The sequence below is a fragment of the Oncorhynchus mykiss genome, chromosome 28 (genome assembly GCF_013265735.2).
Source record: "Oncorhynchus mykiss isolate Arlee chromosome 28, USDA_OmykA_1.1, whole genome shotgun sequence".
Lineage (NCBI taxonomy): Eukaryota > Metazoa > Chordata > Actinopteri > Salmoniformes > Salmonidae > Oncorhynchus > Oncorhynchus mykiss.
Genome location: NC_048592.1, coordinates 26,954,705 through 26,974,011, shown reverse-complemented (window position 1 = coordinate 26,974,011; position 19,307 = coordinate 26,954,705). Strand labels below are relative to the sequence as shown.

General features: G+C 44.4%; 1 protein-coding gene across 14 annotated transcripts in view; it reads left to right on the top strand.

The window, feature by feature from the left end:
* Nucleotides 1–700: 700 nt before the first annotated feature.
* Nucleotides 701–19,307, top strand: part of LOC110508196 (eukaryotic translation initiation factor 4 gamma 1) — a 48,043-nt gene continuing 29,436 nt past the window's right edge. Inside the window, exons 1-13 of one of the 14 annotated variants that reach the window (XM_036967058.1) lie at nt 710–1,139; nt 1,558–1,626; nt 3,569–3,687; nt 4,200–4,316; nt 6,607–6,639; nt 7,384–7,404; nt 7,740–7,910; nt 8,194–8,293; nt 10,987–11,082; nt 11,316–11,464; nt 17,303–17,392; nt 17,955–18,033; nt 18,180–19,187. In XM_036967058.1, the coding sequence (XP_036822953.1) occupies nt 3,613–3,687; nt 4,200–4,316; nt 6,607–6,639; nt 7,384–7,404; nt 7,740–7,910; nt 8,194–8,293; nt 10,987–11,082; nt 11,316–11,464; nt 17,303–17,392; nt 17,955–18,033; nt 18,180–19,187 (1,939 nt within the window). In that variant the 5' untranslated portion in view covers nt 710–1,139; nt 1,558–1,626; nt 3,569–3,612. Of the gene's footprint in view, nt 1,140–1,184; nt 1,234–1,557; nt 1,627–3,568; nt 3,688–4,199; nt 4,317–6,606; nt 6,640–7,383; nt 7,405–7,739; nt 7,911–8,193; nt 8,294–10,986; nt 11,083–11,315; nt 11,465–17,302; nt 17,393–17,954; nt 18,034–18,179; nt 19,188–19,307 lie in introns of those variants that run through there. The other 13 variants (XM_036967051.1, XM_036967049.1, XM_036967059.1 and 10 more) reach the window with 13 other exon arrangements.

Here is a 19,307-nt window from a genome sequence, read left to right as displayed (position 1 = left end):
TGAGTAAAAGTGTCCATGATTGAGTCTTTGAATGAAGAGATTGAGATAAAACTGTCCAGTTTGAGTGTTTGTTGCAGCTTGTTCCAGTCGCTAGCTGCAGCGAACTGAAAAGAGGAGCGACACAGGGATGTGTGTGCTTTAGGGACTTTAAACAGAATGTGACTGGCAGAATAGGTGTTGTATGTGGAGGATAAGGGCTGCAGTAGATATCTCAGATAGGGGGGAGTGAGGCCTAAGTGGGTTTTATAAATAAGCATCAACCAGTGGGTCTTGCGACGGGTATACAGAGATTACTAGTTTGCAGAGGAGTATAAAGTGCAGTGATGTGTCCTTATGAGGAGCATTGGTGGCAAATCTGATGGCCGAATGGTAAATAACATCTAGCTGCTCGAGAGCACCCTTACCTACCAATCTATAAATGATGTCTCCGTAATCTAGCATGGGTAGGATGGTCATCTGAATCAGGGTTAGTAAGGCAGCTGGGGTGAAAGAGGAGCTGTTATGATAGAGGAAACAAAGTCTAGATATAACTTTAGCTTGCAGCTTTGATATGTGCCGAGAGAAAGACCGTGTACCGTCTAGCCATACTGAATACCCCAAGCTCTAAACCCTCAGAGGTAGTAATAACACAACATTTGGATTTTAGTTTCCACTGTCACGTGATGGAGGTGGCAGCATCAAATAATAATTTTCCCGGAAGTACCCATGCGTACCCGGGCACAGTCCTGCCGGCTCCAGCGGACGATAATGCATTGCACCATGGCCTCGCTGTAAACCGAATGAAACCCCCAGTATATTGTATTTTACCGGCAATCCGTTACCATCGGCGCCTTGATCATGGATCTCCGGTCCAGAGGCTTTTTTAGGAGGCATTGGAGTTGTCAATAGTAACCTTCAAGTGCGATATTAATACAGTTTCTGCCCTGTCACTTTTGCACGTTCTGGGAATTTAAAGACGAAGTGACAGCACTCACCTAGCTAGCTGCTAAGTCAATAAAGGCACACTTTCCATGTGGAGGAGAGGACAAGAAACTACATTAGCTACAATTTTAAGTAATGGACAATAGGTTATAAAATACTGTCTTTTTTCCATTGTTTATTCAAGTCTTCCCTCCGATCCCTCAGACACTTCATACCCGGTAAGAATATTGTGCTAAAGTTCGATACCTGCTATTACGCTGTGAAAGACTAACGCACGGATGAAGGCCCTGTTCTGTCAGTCCATTTTACAAGGTTTGCTAACTTGGCTAAATAGCTTTCTATCTTTAAGAAGAATAACTAGCTAGCTAATGTTAGCGGCTAGAAATAGTCTTGGCTTTAACTGTGTTTCTCTGTGCTCGTCAAAACGAGCCTGGTTGGTTAGTTAGTTAACCTTTGCATGAAATTGGGTTGGAACAACTCTCGAGCATTTCATTATTGAAGTTAGTTAGCCAGCTCAGGTCTGTGTTTGAAGTTGGTGAACTTATTGTTGATAAATTAGCTAGCGAGCTAATGCTAGTCTAGAATGTTAGCAAGGTAACTTAATGAGATTTCGCAAATCTTTCATCAATTTGACAGTTCCCATCGAAACAAATGGTGTAGATTCACGCTTTACTTCAAGATGCCAATCTGTCAATTTACTCGCAAGTAAGTTTATTTTTATCACACTGTTTTAAAATTGCTGGTTAACGTTGGTTAACCTGCCCATAAATCTGTAGCCAAAGCAATTGTCATGCTGGGCTTTCAATGTGTGGCTTAGTCGGGCCTAGAATGAATACTCCTTGGAAGACTAGCTTGGAAATTAACATGTGATTGAAAGTCTTAACTATTTCAGTTGGGTACAAATAAAGTGATATTTTATATTACAATCCATAATGTATATATGTGTAGACATGTCACTACAGAATTTCAGGTGGATTTAAGTTAGCGAACTAATTTACTGTAGCTAGTCAAGTTCACTCACTCATTACTATGAGACACGTAGGCTACTACAGGCTAGCTAGCGGTGTGTGAAATCCACCATCAGTGGTCCTCCCCGGCATTGTTAGCACGCTAGAAGGCCTTGCTTGCAATTTGATCTACCAGTAACTAATGTTATACCTAATCTACCCAGGAAAACGTATCATGTTAGTTATCATACGTTCATTTAATGGTCTTTCGTTTTATTTAGCGCCAAAAACAGAGTGGGCTAGCCAGGGATGGGATAACATATGGAAGCTAACTATAGTGGCTAACACCGGCTGCTTTGCTAGCTAGCCAGCCATATGACACGTCTTCCTAATGTGAGATGTCCTCTTTAGACCATGTGCTATCAGTTTGACACGACATCTTTTCATGCTTTAATTAATGGCATGTCAAAAACACTATCGGGAAATTGCTTAAACATTTTAAAGGCCGCAATATGCACGTACCCTGATTCCATGTTGGTCTACAATTCCACATTCCTCAAATGCAAAAGTGGAGTGTGTTGCTTCCCAGTAAAATTATAAATGTTATTTAAATTGTTAGTTGTCATCTGATGTTATGTGGACATCTCTGAGGAATCTGAAAAATTGTAACCAACACATGTCCACAATAGAGACAATATGTTAGAAGCAAATGGAGGCTACTGGCAAGTGAACTTTGACCTGAAAGACATTCATACTAAATAACTAGTTAGTTCAATTGAGTGTAAGTTAAAACAGTGAGTGAGATGTACAAGCTCAGATTGGTGTGAACCTAATCCCCGAAGGTGCAGAGAAGATATTTGAATTTCACAACCCAGGAGCAGTTTATTTTTTGCAATTTCTAATTCGCAGACATGATTCTGCTCTCTATCACAATCTCAGTCCCCCCAAATAGTCTCTCCTTCTGAAAGGAAATGTTAGTTATTCCCTTGAGATAATAATAGTCATGGTGTGACGTGTTCTTTATTGGCACCATCTACCAGGAGGATCAATAGATGGTTTTGCCAATGGCTTAACTATATGTGTCTGTTGTGACTGGAGTGTAGCATTGTGGAACTGCCCCTGTAGTGATGTGGTAACTCCCATTAACCCAATGCACCCTCAGGAGTGAGTTGGTGTCTTTTTGTTTAAGGTCTAAATAGCGGTTTATTGGTATTTTGGAACTCGGCACAACAACATTGTGTCACTGGAATGGCATATTTAGACTGAACTTCTGGAAGCCCATGAAATGGTGTTCTAACACAAGGTCTAACCTATCTACTGTAATGTTTCCTACTTTGTAACACCAACTTGTGACCAGTGTCGGGTTATTTGGCTCTAAGCCTTACTGCCATGACCTACTACAGCAGACAAACACTCAGGGTTTCTCATGAATATGTCATAGGGTACTGTAGCTTCGTGAGGGCAACCGCAAGTTAACTTCTTAGGAGTTTGATACAGGGATTTCCCAAGTTGGCTTTCTGACCTTTCTGCTCTTTCGCTCACTGGGCATGGTGTCCAGGTGATTATTGTACATCTAGTGTGCCTAGCCTAGTCCAGCTGACCCAGTATCAATATGGAGATTAATGTCTTGGAGGATTTAAAGAAAATTGATGTACCTAATTTTTTGCTCATTTTGGTGACTAACTCTTCCTCTTCCTCAGATCGGCTGGCAAGTCAGCGCCACCCTGATGCAGAACTACGTGAAATGAACAAACCACCGCAGCCTATAACGGGACCCACCTCTGTCCCACTCCCCTCCCCCTCCCCTGGCCTGACACAGGTGAGAGCCAATGACAAGACCCAGCTCGCTCTGACAGATCAGAGTAGCGTTCATTAGGCAAAAAACATGAGGCAATGTTTTGAAACCGTGAGATTCTACATGGGTTTTTATTCATTAGACAAAGACTTTTGCAAAATGTTTTGCAACAGAAAATGTTCACTCCAAATGGAAAACAGTTTGCAAAAAAACCCTGAGTTTCTATTGGACAAATTTCTATAGGTCCCTCCCCGTTTCATCAAGTTTGCGTCAGTTTGGTTCCATTTGGTTTTTAGTGAATACAAAGATTAAACTGTTTACCATTTACTCTAGGAACAAAACTAAATCAAACAGTCCTACCTGCCTTTTGCACTGCTAAATGTTTCCCCTTGCAAAACGTTCTGCGACTAATAAATACACCCCTGATCTTGTCCAATAAGGATGATCATTTTTGTTTTCCTTTCTGAAGCGTTTTGCTACATTGTATCCTACTGAACACAACCCATCTTTGGCAGCAAGTTAGCCGGCTAATGTAGTTGTGTTTCTCTGCCTCCCCTCTTTCCCAGGCTACCTATGCCTCTGGACAGCCCACTTCACTTGTCTTCGCCACCCAAACTCCCCAACAAATGAATTCTGCACCGCAGCCACGACAGGTAGTGCACTCTACTTCTTCTGCTACTCAATTGCTCCTTTTATTTTCCGCTCTTTTGCCAACACTCTTTCAATGTCGACTCTTCTATGTCTTGCTGAGTGTAAGACCCCTACTTCAATTCTGAAAGGTCCAATGCAGCTGTTTTTATCTAAATATCAAATGTTTTCTGGGTAACAATTAAATACCTTACTATGATTGTTTCTTTTTGCTGTTTTAATTGAAAACAAAAATATATTTTTTCAAGCAAGAAATTTGCTAGGACTGTCTGAGTTAGGGGCCTAATTGGATGAACCTAATGGGAGGGATATGAAACCTCTGAACTAGCTGTTATTGGCCAAGAGGTTTGAAACTCATTGTTATTGGTCTATTAACTTATACCGCCTTGTGACGTCGCCAGGCAGGCCAAAACTCCATCCCACCAAAATAGGCTGAAATTTCAGACGGTCTTTTCAAACAGCTCTTATACTCAAAGGGCATTATCATAATTTTCACAGTATTATTCCAACCTCAGTGTGGAAATGTACAGTACCAGTCAAAAGTTTGGACACACCTACTCATTCCAGGGTTTTTCTTTATTTTAGCTTTTTTCTACATTGTAGAATAATAGTGAAGACATAAAAACTATGAAATAACACATATGGAATCATGTAGTAATCAAAAGTGTTAAACAAATCAAAATATATTTGAGATTCTTCAAAGTTGCCACCCTTTGCCTTGATGACAGCTTTGCACACTCTTTGTATTCTCTCAACCAGCTGCATGAGGTAGTCACCTGGAATGCTTTTCAATTAACAGGTGTGTCTGAAGTTAATTTGTGGAATTTCATTCCTTTCTAATGATTTTGTGCCAATCAGTTGTGTTGTGACAAGGTGGTATACAGAAGATAGTACGGACTTGGTCTTTTTACCAAATAGGGCTATGGCAAGAACATCTCAAATAAGAAAAGAGAAACAACAGTCCATCATTACTTTTAAGACATGGAGGTCAGTCAATCTAGAACATTTCAAGAACTTTGAAAGTTTCTTCAAGTGCAGTTGCAAAAACCATCAAGCACTATGATGAAACTGGCTCTCATGAGGACCACCACAGGAAAGGAAGACCCAGAGTTACCTCTGCTGCAGAGGATAAGTTCGTTAGAGTTACCAGCCTCAGAAATCGGCAAATAATTGCACCTCAGATTTCAGCCCAAAGAAATGGGCTGTATGAGTCAGGCATTCATAGTCTAATTGCTGCAAAGAAACCACTACTAAAGGACACCAATAAGAAGATACTTGCTTGGGCCAAGAAACACGAGCAATAGACATTAGACTGGTGGAAATCTGTCCTTTCGTCTGAGTCCTAATTTGAGATTTTTGCTTCCAAACGCTGTGTCTTTGTGAGAGTAACTGAACGGATCAGCTCCGCATGTGTGGTTTCCACTGTGAAGCATGGAGGTGGTGTGGGGGTGCTTTGCTGGTGACACTGTCAGTGATTTATTTAGAATTCAAGGCACAATTAACCAGCATGGCTACCACAGCATTCTGCAGCGATACGCCATCCCATCTGGTTTGCACTTAGTGGGACTATCGTTTGTTTTTCAACAGGACAATGACCCAACACACCTCCAGGCTGTGTAAGGGCTATTTGACCAAGAAGGTGAGGGACGGAGTGCTGCATCAGATGACCTGGTCTCCACAATCACCCGACTTCAACCCAATTGAGATGCTTTGGGATGAGTTGGACCGCAGAGTGAAGGAAAAGCAGTCAACAAGTGCTCAGCATATGTGTGAACTCCTTCAAGATTGTTGGAAAAGCATTCCAGGTGACTACCTCATGAGCTGGTTGAGAGAATGCCAAGAGTGTGCAAAGTTGACATCAAGGCAAAGGGTGGCTACTTTGAAGAATCTCAAATAAAATAAATATATAAATAAATAAAATATATTTAACACTTTTTTTGGTTACTACATGATTCCATATGTGTTAGTTCATAGTTATGATTTATTCACTATTATTCTACAATGTAGAAAATTGTAAAAATAAAGAAAAACCCCTTGAATGTGTAGGTGTCCAAACTTTTGACTGCTACTGTATGTGTATATGTAACATACAAATCATGTTTTTGGCTGCACTGGGCCTTTTAACTCCAACTCTTGCTCAACTGTAACGCTTTGGTCCAACCTGTGTGTAACGGTCTTTCTGCTTAACCTCTTTGGTTTAGTGTGTGTGTGTGTGTGTGTTTTTTAAGGTCTATCTCACCACTCTCTGGCTACCAACCTTGACCTCTTGCTCTCTTTTTCTGTCCTCCCTCCCAGTTTGCCACCGGGCCCCGTGCTTTACACCAACAGGTACTAACTCCCTTTACCTTCCCCAAAATGTCTGCCGTCTCAATAGGACAGTAGTGCATTAATACACATTTCACTTTAGAGAAGGATGAGGCTCAACAACCTTTTTAGTTCTGACCAGATCCAGCTGTAACTACACCCTAAACCACCTGATTGAATGAAATGTATATATTTTTTATCAATTAAGACCTTGAGTAGTGGAGTGCTAGAATCTGTCCCTCAGCCTTTTGTGGATCTCCGGGACCAGGGATTCCCCCAGTGAAGACATCCAGGCTGGTAACCCCATATGCTACCCATGGTAACACCTAATATGACACCACCCGCAGTAGGGCAGTTCAGTAAAGGTACTAGGCACCTCAGCAGTATGGTCTGCCGGTTTTACATTTCACCTGTATATGTGTAAATTGGTTACCCCAATCAAGCAAAGTGCTGGCCAAACCACTTGCTAGGCCTGCAAACAGAGGCATCGATGAAACTAGAACACGTATGCTAACCCCATGGGAATTTAAGTCTGTTACCCTCTAGCTTTATATTTCTGCAACGTCTTCATATTTTCTGATGGTCAGCTGCATGTGAAAGACTGATGTTTTGCACTGCTAACTGTAATGTCTGAGTGATTTACTCTTGCTTCTTACATTCTCTCTCGCATTCCTTCTGCTCTCTATTTTTTATTACTCTTCCTATTTTTCTGTTGCCTTTCTGTCACCCCGCCCCCTTGTTCTCTGCTTGTGTGTTGTCCGGCTGAAGGGTGGATACAGGGCACTGCAGGTAACAGCTTCTCTCTTCCTTCTCATCTGAGTGTATAGAACCTGAGGGCTGAATGCACAGCCACACAACAACAACCATGTCATACAGAGTCGATATTGTAACATTTTTAGGGTAGATGTGAGCTGTGATCAATGTTAAATTGTAGCAGACATTTCTTTCCACTCGGCCCTGTAGTTCCCAGTCTTTGATGTACTAACCTGGATGGATATCCCCTCCCCGTGGAGTCTCAACTATCTGACACTTTCAGTATGTGACATTTTAGCCCTGCGGTGCACGTGCACACACACACAAATATACTGACAGTTTCTGTCCCTCCCTCCCCCATTCTTCTCTAGCCTTATTATGCCAACAGGCCCACCAGTGTCACCCGGGTCCAGACCAGCAGTGGGCCTCGTCCGGTTGGTCCCACCCACATCTACCAGCCTGGCTCCCAGATGATGATGATCCCTGGTCAGCAGCTGTCCTTTGCTGGCTCCCCTCAGGGCTACTTCATCCCCCCTGGACAGGTACCACAGCTGGTCATCACGTTATGCTAAAGGTCAACTTGACTAGAATAAATGGTTGCAAGTTTTCGGAATTTCTGAAAATCTGGGAATTTTTGGAAAGTAAAAAAAAACAACCGCATCCCTAATTATCGCACCGCTCATGCAGTATTCCAGCTGATAGTCTAAAGTCAAGAGGTAATGTGACATACTATTGTAGATGTACCTAAACAGAGCAAACGGGGAGCGTGATCCCTTTAAGACAGGTAACTTGACATAGTTCTAAGTGTCCTCTCTGTCTCTCTAGTATCGGGCTCCCTACATGCCACCAAGTCCACAGTACCCTGTGACAAGTGGGACAGCAGGCTTCTACCCAGGCACCAGCCCGGCTGAATACCCCACCTATGGTAAGAGGCCCTGCTCTGAGCCGGGCCCCACCTGCCAAGCACAACCACCATGACTGCAACCATAATCTTGATTAGAATCACAGGCACGACAAGATCAGCAGCTGGAACGCGAACCTCAACCTACTATTGAACCGCAATGTCCGCTCGAACCACAACCATGGCTACACTAGGTCCAATCACGATCTTACCTAGGACCATCACTGTAAATACTACCAAAACCACATCCATGACAAGAACTGGGGCCACATGCACCCAGAGATATCTTAGTCGGTTGATCTTTGTGTCGGTTGGCCGGTCGATTTTAGGGTCGGTCGGTCGATCTTATTGGTCAGTCAGTTGATCAAATCAAATGTTATTGGTTGCAAAAATGCTTATGTTTCTAGCTGTTTCTAGCAGTAATATCTAACAATACACACGAATCCCCCCCCCTCACAAAAAATACATTAAGTAAAAACTTGCAATGTCAGAGTCCGGTATGTGTGTGTGTGTAAGTACAGTGATTTTGGAAAGTATTCAGACCCCTTGACTTTTTCCACATTTTGTTACATTACAGCCTTATTCCAAAATGTATTTAAATAAACATTTCTCATCCATCTACACACAATAGCCCGTAATGACACTCAGAAAACTGGTTTTTAGAAATGTTTGCAAATATATTACAAATAAAAAATGGAAAGATCACATTTACATAAGTATTCAGACCCTTTACGCAGTACTTTGTTGAAGCATCTTTGGCAGAAATTACAGCCACGGGTCTTGTTTGACACTACAAGCTTGGCGCACCTGTATTTTGGGAGTTTCTCTTATTCTTCTATGCAGATCCTCAAGCTCAGTCAGGCTGGATGGGGAGCGTCGCTGCACAGCTATTTTCAGGTCTCTCCAGAGATGTTCGATCGGGTTCAAGTCTGGGCTCTGGCTGGGTCACTCAAGGACATTCAGAGACTTGTCCCGAAGCCACTCCTGCATTGCCTTGGCTCTGTGCTTAGGGTCGTTGTCTTGTTGGAAGCTAAACCTTGGCCCCAGTCTGAAGTCCTGAGTGCTCTGGAGCAGGTTTTCATCAAGGATCTCTCTACTTTGCTCTGTTCATCTTTCCCTCAATTTTGACTAGTCTCCCACTCCCTGCTGCTGAAAAACATCCCCATAGCATGATGCTGCCACCACCATGCTTCACTGTAGGGATGGTGCCAGGTTTCCGGCAGACGTGACGATTGGCATTCCGGCCGAATAGTTGGTTTCATCCGACACGAGTCCTTTAGGTGCCTTTTGGCAAACTCCAAGTGGACTGTCGTGCCTTTTACTGAGGAGTGGCTTCCGTCTGGCTACTCAACCATAAATTCATGATTGGTGGAGTGCTGCAGAGAGTGTTGTCCTTCTGGAAGGTTCTCCCATCTCCACAGAGGAACTCTGGAGCTCTGTCAGTGACCAAGGCCCTTCTCCCCCAATTGCTCAGTTTGGCCGGGCGGCCAGCTCTAGGAAGAGTCTGGGTGGTTCCAAACTTCTTCCATTTAAGAATGATGGAGGTCACTGTGTTCTTAGGGACCTTCAATGTGCCAGAAATTTTTTGGTACCCTTCCCCAGATCTGTGCCTCGACACAATCCTGTCTCGGAGCTCTACGGACAATTCCTTCGACCTCATGCCTTGGTTTTTGCTCTGACATGCACTGTCAACTGTGGGACCTTTATATAGACAGGTGTGGGCCTTTCCAAATCATGTCCAATCAATTGAATTTACCACAGGTGTACTCCAAGTTGTAGAGGCATCTCAAGGATGGTCATTGGACACAGGATGCACCTGAGCTCAATTTAGATTATCATAGCAAAGGGACTGAATGTAAATAAGGTTTTATTGTTTATACATTTGCAAAAATCCCTAAACCTATTTTAGATTTCTCATTATGGGGTATGTTGTGTAGATTAATGTGTCAAAACATTTATTCAATCCATTTTAGAATAAGGCTGGAATGTTACAAAATGTGGAAAGGGGTCTGAATACTTTCCGAAAGCACTGTATGTATATGTGTATACCCTGGTGTGTATGGACAGTACATGAATAGAAAACGTATGTACTGCAGTAGTTTATATAGGATGAGCCTTGACTAGAATACAGTTATATAGTTATGAAGTGGGTAGAAAAGTGGGTAGAAAAGTATGTGAACATATTGCAGCAGTCTGGTAGCCAGGTGGTAGCCAGCTCTTACAGTTGGTCGGTCACACATTTATCGGTCAATATATGAAATGTAGCAGACTCTCTTATCCAAAGTCACTTAGTCATGCGTGGATATATTTTACATATGGGTGGTCCCGAGAATCGAACCCACGACCCTGGCATGACAAGTTACATGCTCTACCAACTGAGCTACAAAGGACCACTAGTTGATCTTACAATTGCTCTTGTAGTTGCTCTTACGGTCAGTCAGGTGGTCTTACGGTTGGTTCATTGCTGCGTGGCCTGGCAGGCTGTGTGTATGGTGGTCTCTGTTCTCTCTTTAGGATCCAAGGCTGTGTGTGGGCTTTGGTTCTGCTCTATCAGTCTTCTCACCTGCTGCTTCTCACTGCCTTTAACACCCTGCTTACTTCCAGTTCCCTTCACTCACTCTGCATCTGTCTCTTCCTGTCCTCTCTTCTCTCCTCCCTTTAATTTTCCTTCCCTCGCTCCCTTCCTTCCTTCTTCCCTCTCCCCCTGTTGTGTTCAGAACCCTCTCTGGCTGCGAGGGAGAGGAGAGGGGGCGGGCGAGAGAATGGGCGTCTCTCTCTCCACGGTGCTCCTCTCACCTCCCAGCGCTACCCCGGTGAGTATGTATGTGTGTGTGTGTACTTGCGTGTGCTGCTTAGTATGTGCTGGGCTGCATCTTTGTCTGCCTAATATGTCTGCATAATGTGTTTTTTCCCTTGTGCACATGGTTTTGTTTTGCTGTGGATGCATGTGTGTATTTCAGTTCATGTTCAGTCTGTGTGTGAATGTCTCTTGCTCTTTTTGGGGTGTGTTTGACAAACCTCCCTTTCTCCCTCCCTCCCCCTACAGCAGGTGCCTACTACCCGGCCCAGCCCCAGTACAGCCACACACCCCCTGTCCAGACCGCGACTGTCATAAGCCCTGCCCAGCCCCAGCAGCAGGCCTTGCCCCCTCAGCCGCCAACCCATCCACCAGCACCCAAGAGGGAGCGCGTAACGGTACTGTACCACACACTGTTGCATTTCCACTATGAGACTTTACCCTGGTGTTTGGCCTAACGACAGACTCGAGTTTCCACTAGGGATGTTAGCTGCCGAAAATACATTTGACAGGTCATGCTTATCGGTCAATTTGCATAATTTAGTGGAATTAAATTGTCGAGTGTGTATTTTCGTTAGTTGTCATGCATCTTATTTATCACATTTGCACAGCATACAGAGCCTAGTTTGAGGAACGGAGTATCCTATCACTTATCACTTATCCTATCCTATGTCAAGACAACCCAAGAGTAGCTCCTCACTGGAGTGAAACGTGCTTTTGTAAACCCAGTCATTGCTCAACAAATAACAATTATAAATGCAGTCGCATGTTGACTTTCATGGCCACAATTTTAATGGAGCTGTTTTTATTTGTCAATCTCAACTGGTAATTAAAGTGCGCCTCCCATGTGTTATTCCAGTGCCTAGGCTATAGTCAATATTAGGCAGGCTATCAGCACGTCACCACTGCTTTGAGGCACTAATTGTCTGAAAGCTGAACACTTCAAATAAAGAGTCATGTCTTACCTTGCTTCAAAGTAGCCTTGTGAAAATTAATCCATAGAAACGTGGAGACAGTTATTTTCTAAAGACTTCCTGATGCCCTTGTCTAGCTTTTCTCTCCTGCTCTATTTGTTTTCATATCAACTTTCCTTTGTTGTCCAGAAGCCAAAGGCACAATCCTAGTCATATTAGCAACCCATCCTAGTCATATTAGCAACCCATCCTAGTCATATTAGCAACCCATCCTAGTCATATTAGCAACCCATCCTAGTCATATTAGCAACCCATCCTAGTCATATTAGCAACCCATCCTAGTGGTTATTAGATTCCCCCTCTTTCTAACAGATATTTTAATTATGGAACCGCTCTCATTATGTGTACTGTTTAAAACAGGGTTTTCCTGTAAATTACATTTTGGTAAATGTTTTAAATATAAGTTTTATTTGCTGCTTCGTTACAGGAGTTGAATCTACGCGGGCTGGTACCCGTGTCTCACTGGCTGGTACCCGTGTCTCACTGGCTGGTACCCGTGTCTCACTGGCTGGTACCCGTGTCTCACTGGCTGGTACCCGTGTCTCACTGGCTGGTACCCGTGTCTCACTGGCTGGTACCCGTGTCTCACTGGCTGGTACCCGTGTCTCACTGGCTGGTACCCGTGTCTCACTGGCTGGTACCCGTGTCTCACTGGCTGGTACCCGTGTCTCACTGGCTGGTACCCGTGTCTCACTGGCTGGTACCCGTGTCTCACTGGCTGGTACCCGTGTCTCACTGGCTGGTACCCGTGTCTCACTGGGCCATGGCTCCGGTGGACTTGCTCTAGCTTGGAGCCAAGGCAAGGCCCTGAGTACTTTTCACCTGGCATTTACTATCGTTCGACCGATATGTGATTTTTGGGTCCGATATGTGATTTTTGGGTCCGATACTGATTTTAGGGAGGCGAAAGTCTCCATTTACCAGTATATTTCCTGATTTGTTTTTTTAGATGGAGTGAAAAATACATAAATATATTTTATTTTATTTATTTATTTATTTATTTTACAAATTGTACTCCAAGGGATGAACAGATACTCTAAATTATGATTTCATAAATAAATATTGATGAACATTATTTAAGAATATTTTATTTGTGGTTTACATGATAACCACCAAAAACAACTATGTATCCTCTAAATCAAAGTAAATACAAAACACTTTCAGTTGACCTCCTAAGGTACAACTTAAATATGTCTGTCTATGGTGGTGAATAAGAAGGCAGTAGTATTTGGGCTGAAGCACTAATAAACAAGGGCTGAATGAATTAACCTGTAATCTGAAACTACACTGTTCACAAGATCACAAACTATGCAGTGAAATCCTGTAACATGCAGTTCATAATGTCACCACTTAGTAGATTCACTACAGTGCTGTACAACAGTCAAAGGTCATGTAAAGAAACACTTTATGGCAACCTTGCAACAAGAGCTTGTTATGACACGCACACGCCAGCTGTTCATTATCAAAATGTTTTCTTACTGAAACCGTGATGTAAATTACACTGTTATTCAATACAAAATGTATTGGCTAATATATTTCAACTGCAAGTGGCATGCGCTCATGACTGAATTTTAATGCAGGAAAAAGCTGTGCACTTTTTTTAGCCACACGTTGTAATTTCGCTAGCTAACAATCAAATCAAATCAAATTTATTTATATAGCCCTTCGTACATCAGCTGATATCTCAAAGTGCTGTACAGAAACCCAGCCTAAAACCCCAAACAGCAAGCAATGCAGGTGTAGAAGCACGGTGGCTAGGAAAAACTCCCTAGAAAGGCCAAAACCTAGGAAGAAACCTAGAGAGGAACCAGGCTATGTGGGGTGGCCAGTCCTCTTCTGGCTGTGCCGGGTGGAGATTATAACAAAACATGGTCAAGATGTTCAAATGTTCATAAATGACCAGCATGGTCGAATAATAATAAGGCAGAACAGTTGAAACTGGAGCAGCAGCACAGTCAGGTGGACTGGGGACAGCAAGGAGTCATCATGTCAGGTATTCCTGGGGCATGGTCCTAGGGCTCAGGTCCTCCGAGAGAGAGAAAGAGAGAAGGAGAGAATTAGAGAACGCACACCTAGATTCACACAGGACACCGAATAGGACAGGAGAAGTACTCCAGATATAACAAACTGACCCTAGCCCCCCGACACATAAACTACTACTGCAGCATAAATACTGGAGGCTGAGACAGGAGGGGTCAGGAGGGAGGGGTCAATCTCTCATCATGACTGCAAGCATATGTCTTGAATGATAGAGCTGCACCAACTAACTAAATAAACCCACTAACATAATAGGGCCAGACAGTAACACTGTTGATTTTGTATCAACGATGAGTCTGTGTTCTCTTTGGCTTCAGCTGGCTAGATGGACAGTTGAATCATTTTCCTTATCAAAAACATCTGTTTAGGTGATTGAGGTTGTTGATTCTGCTTTTCAGCCCTAGCTATGGTAACACAATTTCCCTAGTATATTAGCAGTGGAAAAGCCCTGTAAAGGGCGGAGGGTGTACTATGACCTTGCTGCTGAGGTCAATGCAGTTCAGGAGTAGGTAGAGTAGATGTTGCCCCTTAACGCTGATACGGGATCCGATATCTTCTCACACCCCCCCCCCGGTTAAAGATAGAATCGGGGGAGGGTAAACTGATTTTAGATCAGAATTGGGCTTGGGGTAATGTGACCCTAGATGTGTGCTTAAGAGCAATTCCAACCATGTGCTAAAGACGGAGAGGAGAATGAACCAAGGGAAAATGATTATCCCTTATTTTTGATGGGAGAAGAGAATGGGATTTTCATTATAGGCCTATTTAACCAGTGTTATCAGTGCAAAACGTTTTGCAACGGGAAACGAAAACGAGCATTTCATTCACATTGAAAGTTGTCACTCCCAGTTTAGGTCCGTTTTCTTCTGTTTGGGTCTCGTGAATACGACCCAGGTTAGTCAGTTAATAGCACATTTTTAAACTCAGCAAAAAAAGAAACGTCCTCTCACTGTCAACTGTGTTTTATTTTCAGCAAACTTAACATGTGTAAATATTTGTATGAACATAACAAGATTCAACAACTGAGATAAACTGAACAAGTTCCACAGACCTGTGACTAACAGAAATTGAATAATGTGTCTCTGAATAAAGAGGGAATAAAAACAGTCAGTATCTGGTGTGGCCACCAGCTGCATTAAGTACTGCAGTGCATCTCCTCCTCATGGACAGCACCAGATTTTCCAGTTCTTGCTGTTCTTGAGATGTTCCACCAAGGCACCTGTAAGTTGCCGGACATTTCTGGGGGGAATGGCCCTAGCCCTCACCCTCCGATCCAACAGATCCCAGATGTGCTCAATGGGATTGAGATTTGGGATCTTCGCTGGCCATGGCAGAACACTGACATTCCTGTCTTGCAGGAAATCGCGCACAGAACGAGCAGTATGGCTGGTGGCGTTGTCATGTGGGAGGGTCATGTCAGGATGAGCCTGCAGGAAGTGTACCACATGAGGGAGGAGGATGTTTTCCCTGTAACGCACAGCGTTGAGATCGCCTGCAATGACAACAAGCTTAGTCCGATGATGCTGTGACACACTGCCCCAGACCATGACGGACCCTCCACCTCCAAATCGATCCCGCTCCAGAGTACAGGCCTCGGTGTAACGCTCATTCCTTCGACGATAAACGCGAATCCGACCATCACCCCTGGTGAGACAAAACCACGACTCGTCAGTGAAGAGCATTTTTTGCCAGTCCTGTCTGGTCCAGCGACGATGGGTTTGTGCCCGTAGGCGACATTGTTGCTGGTGATGTCTGGTGAGGACCTGCCTTACAACAGGCCTACAAGCCCTCAGTCCAGCCTCTCTCAGCCTATTGCGGACAGTCTGAGCACTGATGGAGGAATTGTGCGTTCCTGGTGTAACTCGGGCAGTTGTTGCCATCCTGTACCTGTCCCGCAAGTGTGATGTTCGGATGTACCGATCCTGTGCAGGTGTTGTTACACGCGGTCTGCCACTGCGACGACGATCAGCTGTCCGTCGTGTCTCAACGTAGCGCTGTCTTAGGCGTCTCACAGTACGCACATTGCAATTCATTGCCCTGGCCACATCTGCAGTCCTCATTCCTCCTTGCAGCATGCCTAAGGCACGTTCACGCAGATGAGCAGGGACCCTGTGCTTCTTTATTTTGGTGTTTTTCAGTCAGTAGAAAGGCCTCTTTAGTGTCCTAAGTTTTCATAACTGTGACCTTAATTGCCTACCGTCTGTAAGCTGTTAGTATCTTAACGACCGTTCCACAGGTGCATGTTCTCATTGTTTATGGTTCATTGAACAAGCATGGGAAACAACGTTTAAACCCTGTTACGAATCCCTTTTGGCCCGACAGTCTAGGGGGGATGGTAATGAGACCTGTAACATAACTCATGCAAATTATAATTGTGACAAAGTAAAAGTGAGAACGAAATAACCAGGACAACTGAAATCTACCGTCAAACTCAAGGTTTATTTATAAACACACTGTAATGGGGGGAGCAGGAAAAGGGGCTGAGCTGGACCCAAGGAAAGAAACAATACGTATACAAAAACACCCCTAAGCTAGACTAGCCTACTTTAACAACAGCTAACTAACCAACCAAAAATAGAGTGGGTGGTCCGCCCAGTTCTAACTAGTGTATTTAACAAAGTTCACCTACGGGTAGTGTATGCCCATGGGCGACTTGTCTTGGTTTCCCCTTTTCCCACCAGCAATCAAATACAAACACCATAACCAAAAACAATAATCACAGGTGATGACAAAGTGCTATGGAGGTGCTCAAACAAAAGGAGAGGTTAAGACACAAAGAGAGTGAAACAGAGAGATCTACATACATGGCATTTACAGAGAGATTGAGCTCTAGAGCAAACAACTGATGGGGTTTTTAAACCAAGGGAAAGGAACTGTGATTGGGTAGGAAACAGGAGGAGGTGTGTCTTCTGATTGATGGGTTGATTGTTGACTGATTGGGGAGTAATGATTTTCACCTGTGAGGGGAGAAGGAGAGAAAAGAAACACACACAGGATACCTGTATCCGTAACAACCCTTTACAATGAAGATCTGTGAAGTTATTTGGATTTTTACAAATTATCTTTGAAAGACAGGGTCCTGAAAAATGACTTATTTTTTATTTATATACAATGACTGCTTGGGCGTGATGTGATTGTCTTAATACAATAAATACATTTCTAGAACTTTAGTATAGACTGTTTAACCTCATCCTGCGCCCCCCACCCTGTTCCTACCCCTCCCAGATCAGAATACGAGACCCCAACCAAGGGGGCCGTGATATCACAGAGGAGATCATGTCCGGGGGAAGGTCCACCTCCACCCCCCCTTCACAGGTACGCATCACAACTCACTGGAGCATGTAACGTTACAGAATGCACTGATAAACATTGTTGTCCAATAATTAGATTTCTTGCTGTTCACATGCCAAGACTTTGATTGGTATTTATCATATGAGGATATCAAACGATTAAAAAAAAGCATAAATGTATCATATGAAACAGATGATTGTCCGTCAGATAGAACAGGGAATCTATCAGCTCTATACTTCCTAGTTGAATACATTTAACATTAAGTGTTTCACATCACTTAATACATCCCCTGATTTCTCCTCATTGGAATCATTCCCAGTGATGACCTCACAATGCAAGTTTGGAATCCTGTGGCTTTGAGATGATTCCACAGCGATGATGTCATAAAGGAAACCAGGAAGTTTGGAATAGAAGCCAGATGTTCCATTCAGTGTTTTATTTTTATGGTTGTGTGTTCTCTCCAACTCTCAACTTGGCTGGTTTTGATCAACCAGGCAAAACGATAGCATTTGAAAAAAACATATTTTCTATCAAGTATATTTTTGCAATGCTAGTTTTGATGTTGCTTCCTGTTTTTGGACCCTAGTCCTCCACCACAGAGGAAGAAGGTCCTGCCCAGACCAACGGGGAATTTACTAAACCCGTCACCATCGTGACGAGAACAGGTGAGCCTCCTCTCAGGTCTTGTGGTACTACAATGTTTATGCAGCCACATTTTGCCCGCATGAATTACTAACTTGATCGTCAGTGATTGATTGCAGTACATTAAAGGTCCAAAACAGTTCCAAACTGATTTCCTTCTTTGTTGCAGATGAAAACGCAGAACCCGCGGATTGCACAGTGACGGCCGCCGAAACCCTGCCTCCAGTGTTGTCAACTCCAGAGCCTACCACTGCAGCTGTCCCACTGGAGGCCAGACAGGAAACCGATGGCCAGGTTGCCCCGCTTACCGAACAGGTCGTCAGCGAATCACATGCCCCGGTGGCGGGGATGAGGCCCGAGGTGCCCATCCCACAAAGGGAAGAGCAGGCCCCTGCCTTCTCCCCCCTGACAGCTTCTACCTCCCCTCCCCCTGAAGAGGTACAGACTCCACCCCCTGCCACCACCATGGCTCAGGCCAGCCACACAGTGGGCGCTGGTATGACCCCAGCGGTGAAGGCAGTGACCCCGGAAGGTCCTTCCACACAGGTAGAGCCTCTGGCTGCACCAGCATCTGTGGAGAAGCCTCTTGCCCAGGTAGCGGAGGAAGTAGTAGTAGTAGTGGTGGAGGAGAAGGTAGAAAAGGTCAAGAAGGAGCCGGCAGTTACCATCAATCCAGAGGTAGTAGTGGCTGTTGTGGTCATTAAAGAAGACACTAAACCCGCTCCACGACCTGTGACCCCCATCGCAACGGGCGACGATTTTGTTCCGTCCTTGAAGTTGGTGGCGGCTGTGGAAGCGGCCACTAAAACTGAGAGCGTGGTGTTGCCGCCAGCGCCCAAACAGAAAGCCATGACCGAGCCCATTTCTGCCCCTGCTCATGCCGCCACTCCCCCTGTCTCGTTGGCGGAGCCTGCTGTGGCCCAAAAGAAGGTGGAGCAGCTTCCCCTGTCCAACGGCCTCCCCCAGGAAGACCCCGATGAGGTAGATGCCCCCGTTGTTGCAATAGAGCGCATTGCAACTGTAATCACAGAGCCTGCTGCTCCCCCACCTCAGGAAACTGCTAACCCTGCGGCTGCTGCCGTGGAGGAGGAGGAGCGGAAAGAAGAGGAGCAGAAAGAGGAGGATGCATCCCCAGTGCCCTTGTCCAGCAGCCCTTCAGAGGACTCGTCTATGCAAGGTGAGCAGGAAGGAGTTTTACCTGTCAGGTCACTTGGTCAGAAACTGTAGTATTTACACCAAGGTTTTGGTGTGACTGAGGCACCCAGGGGTTCTTGGTGGTGTGGCTTCAGGTTTGACT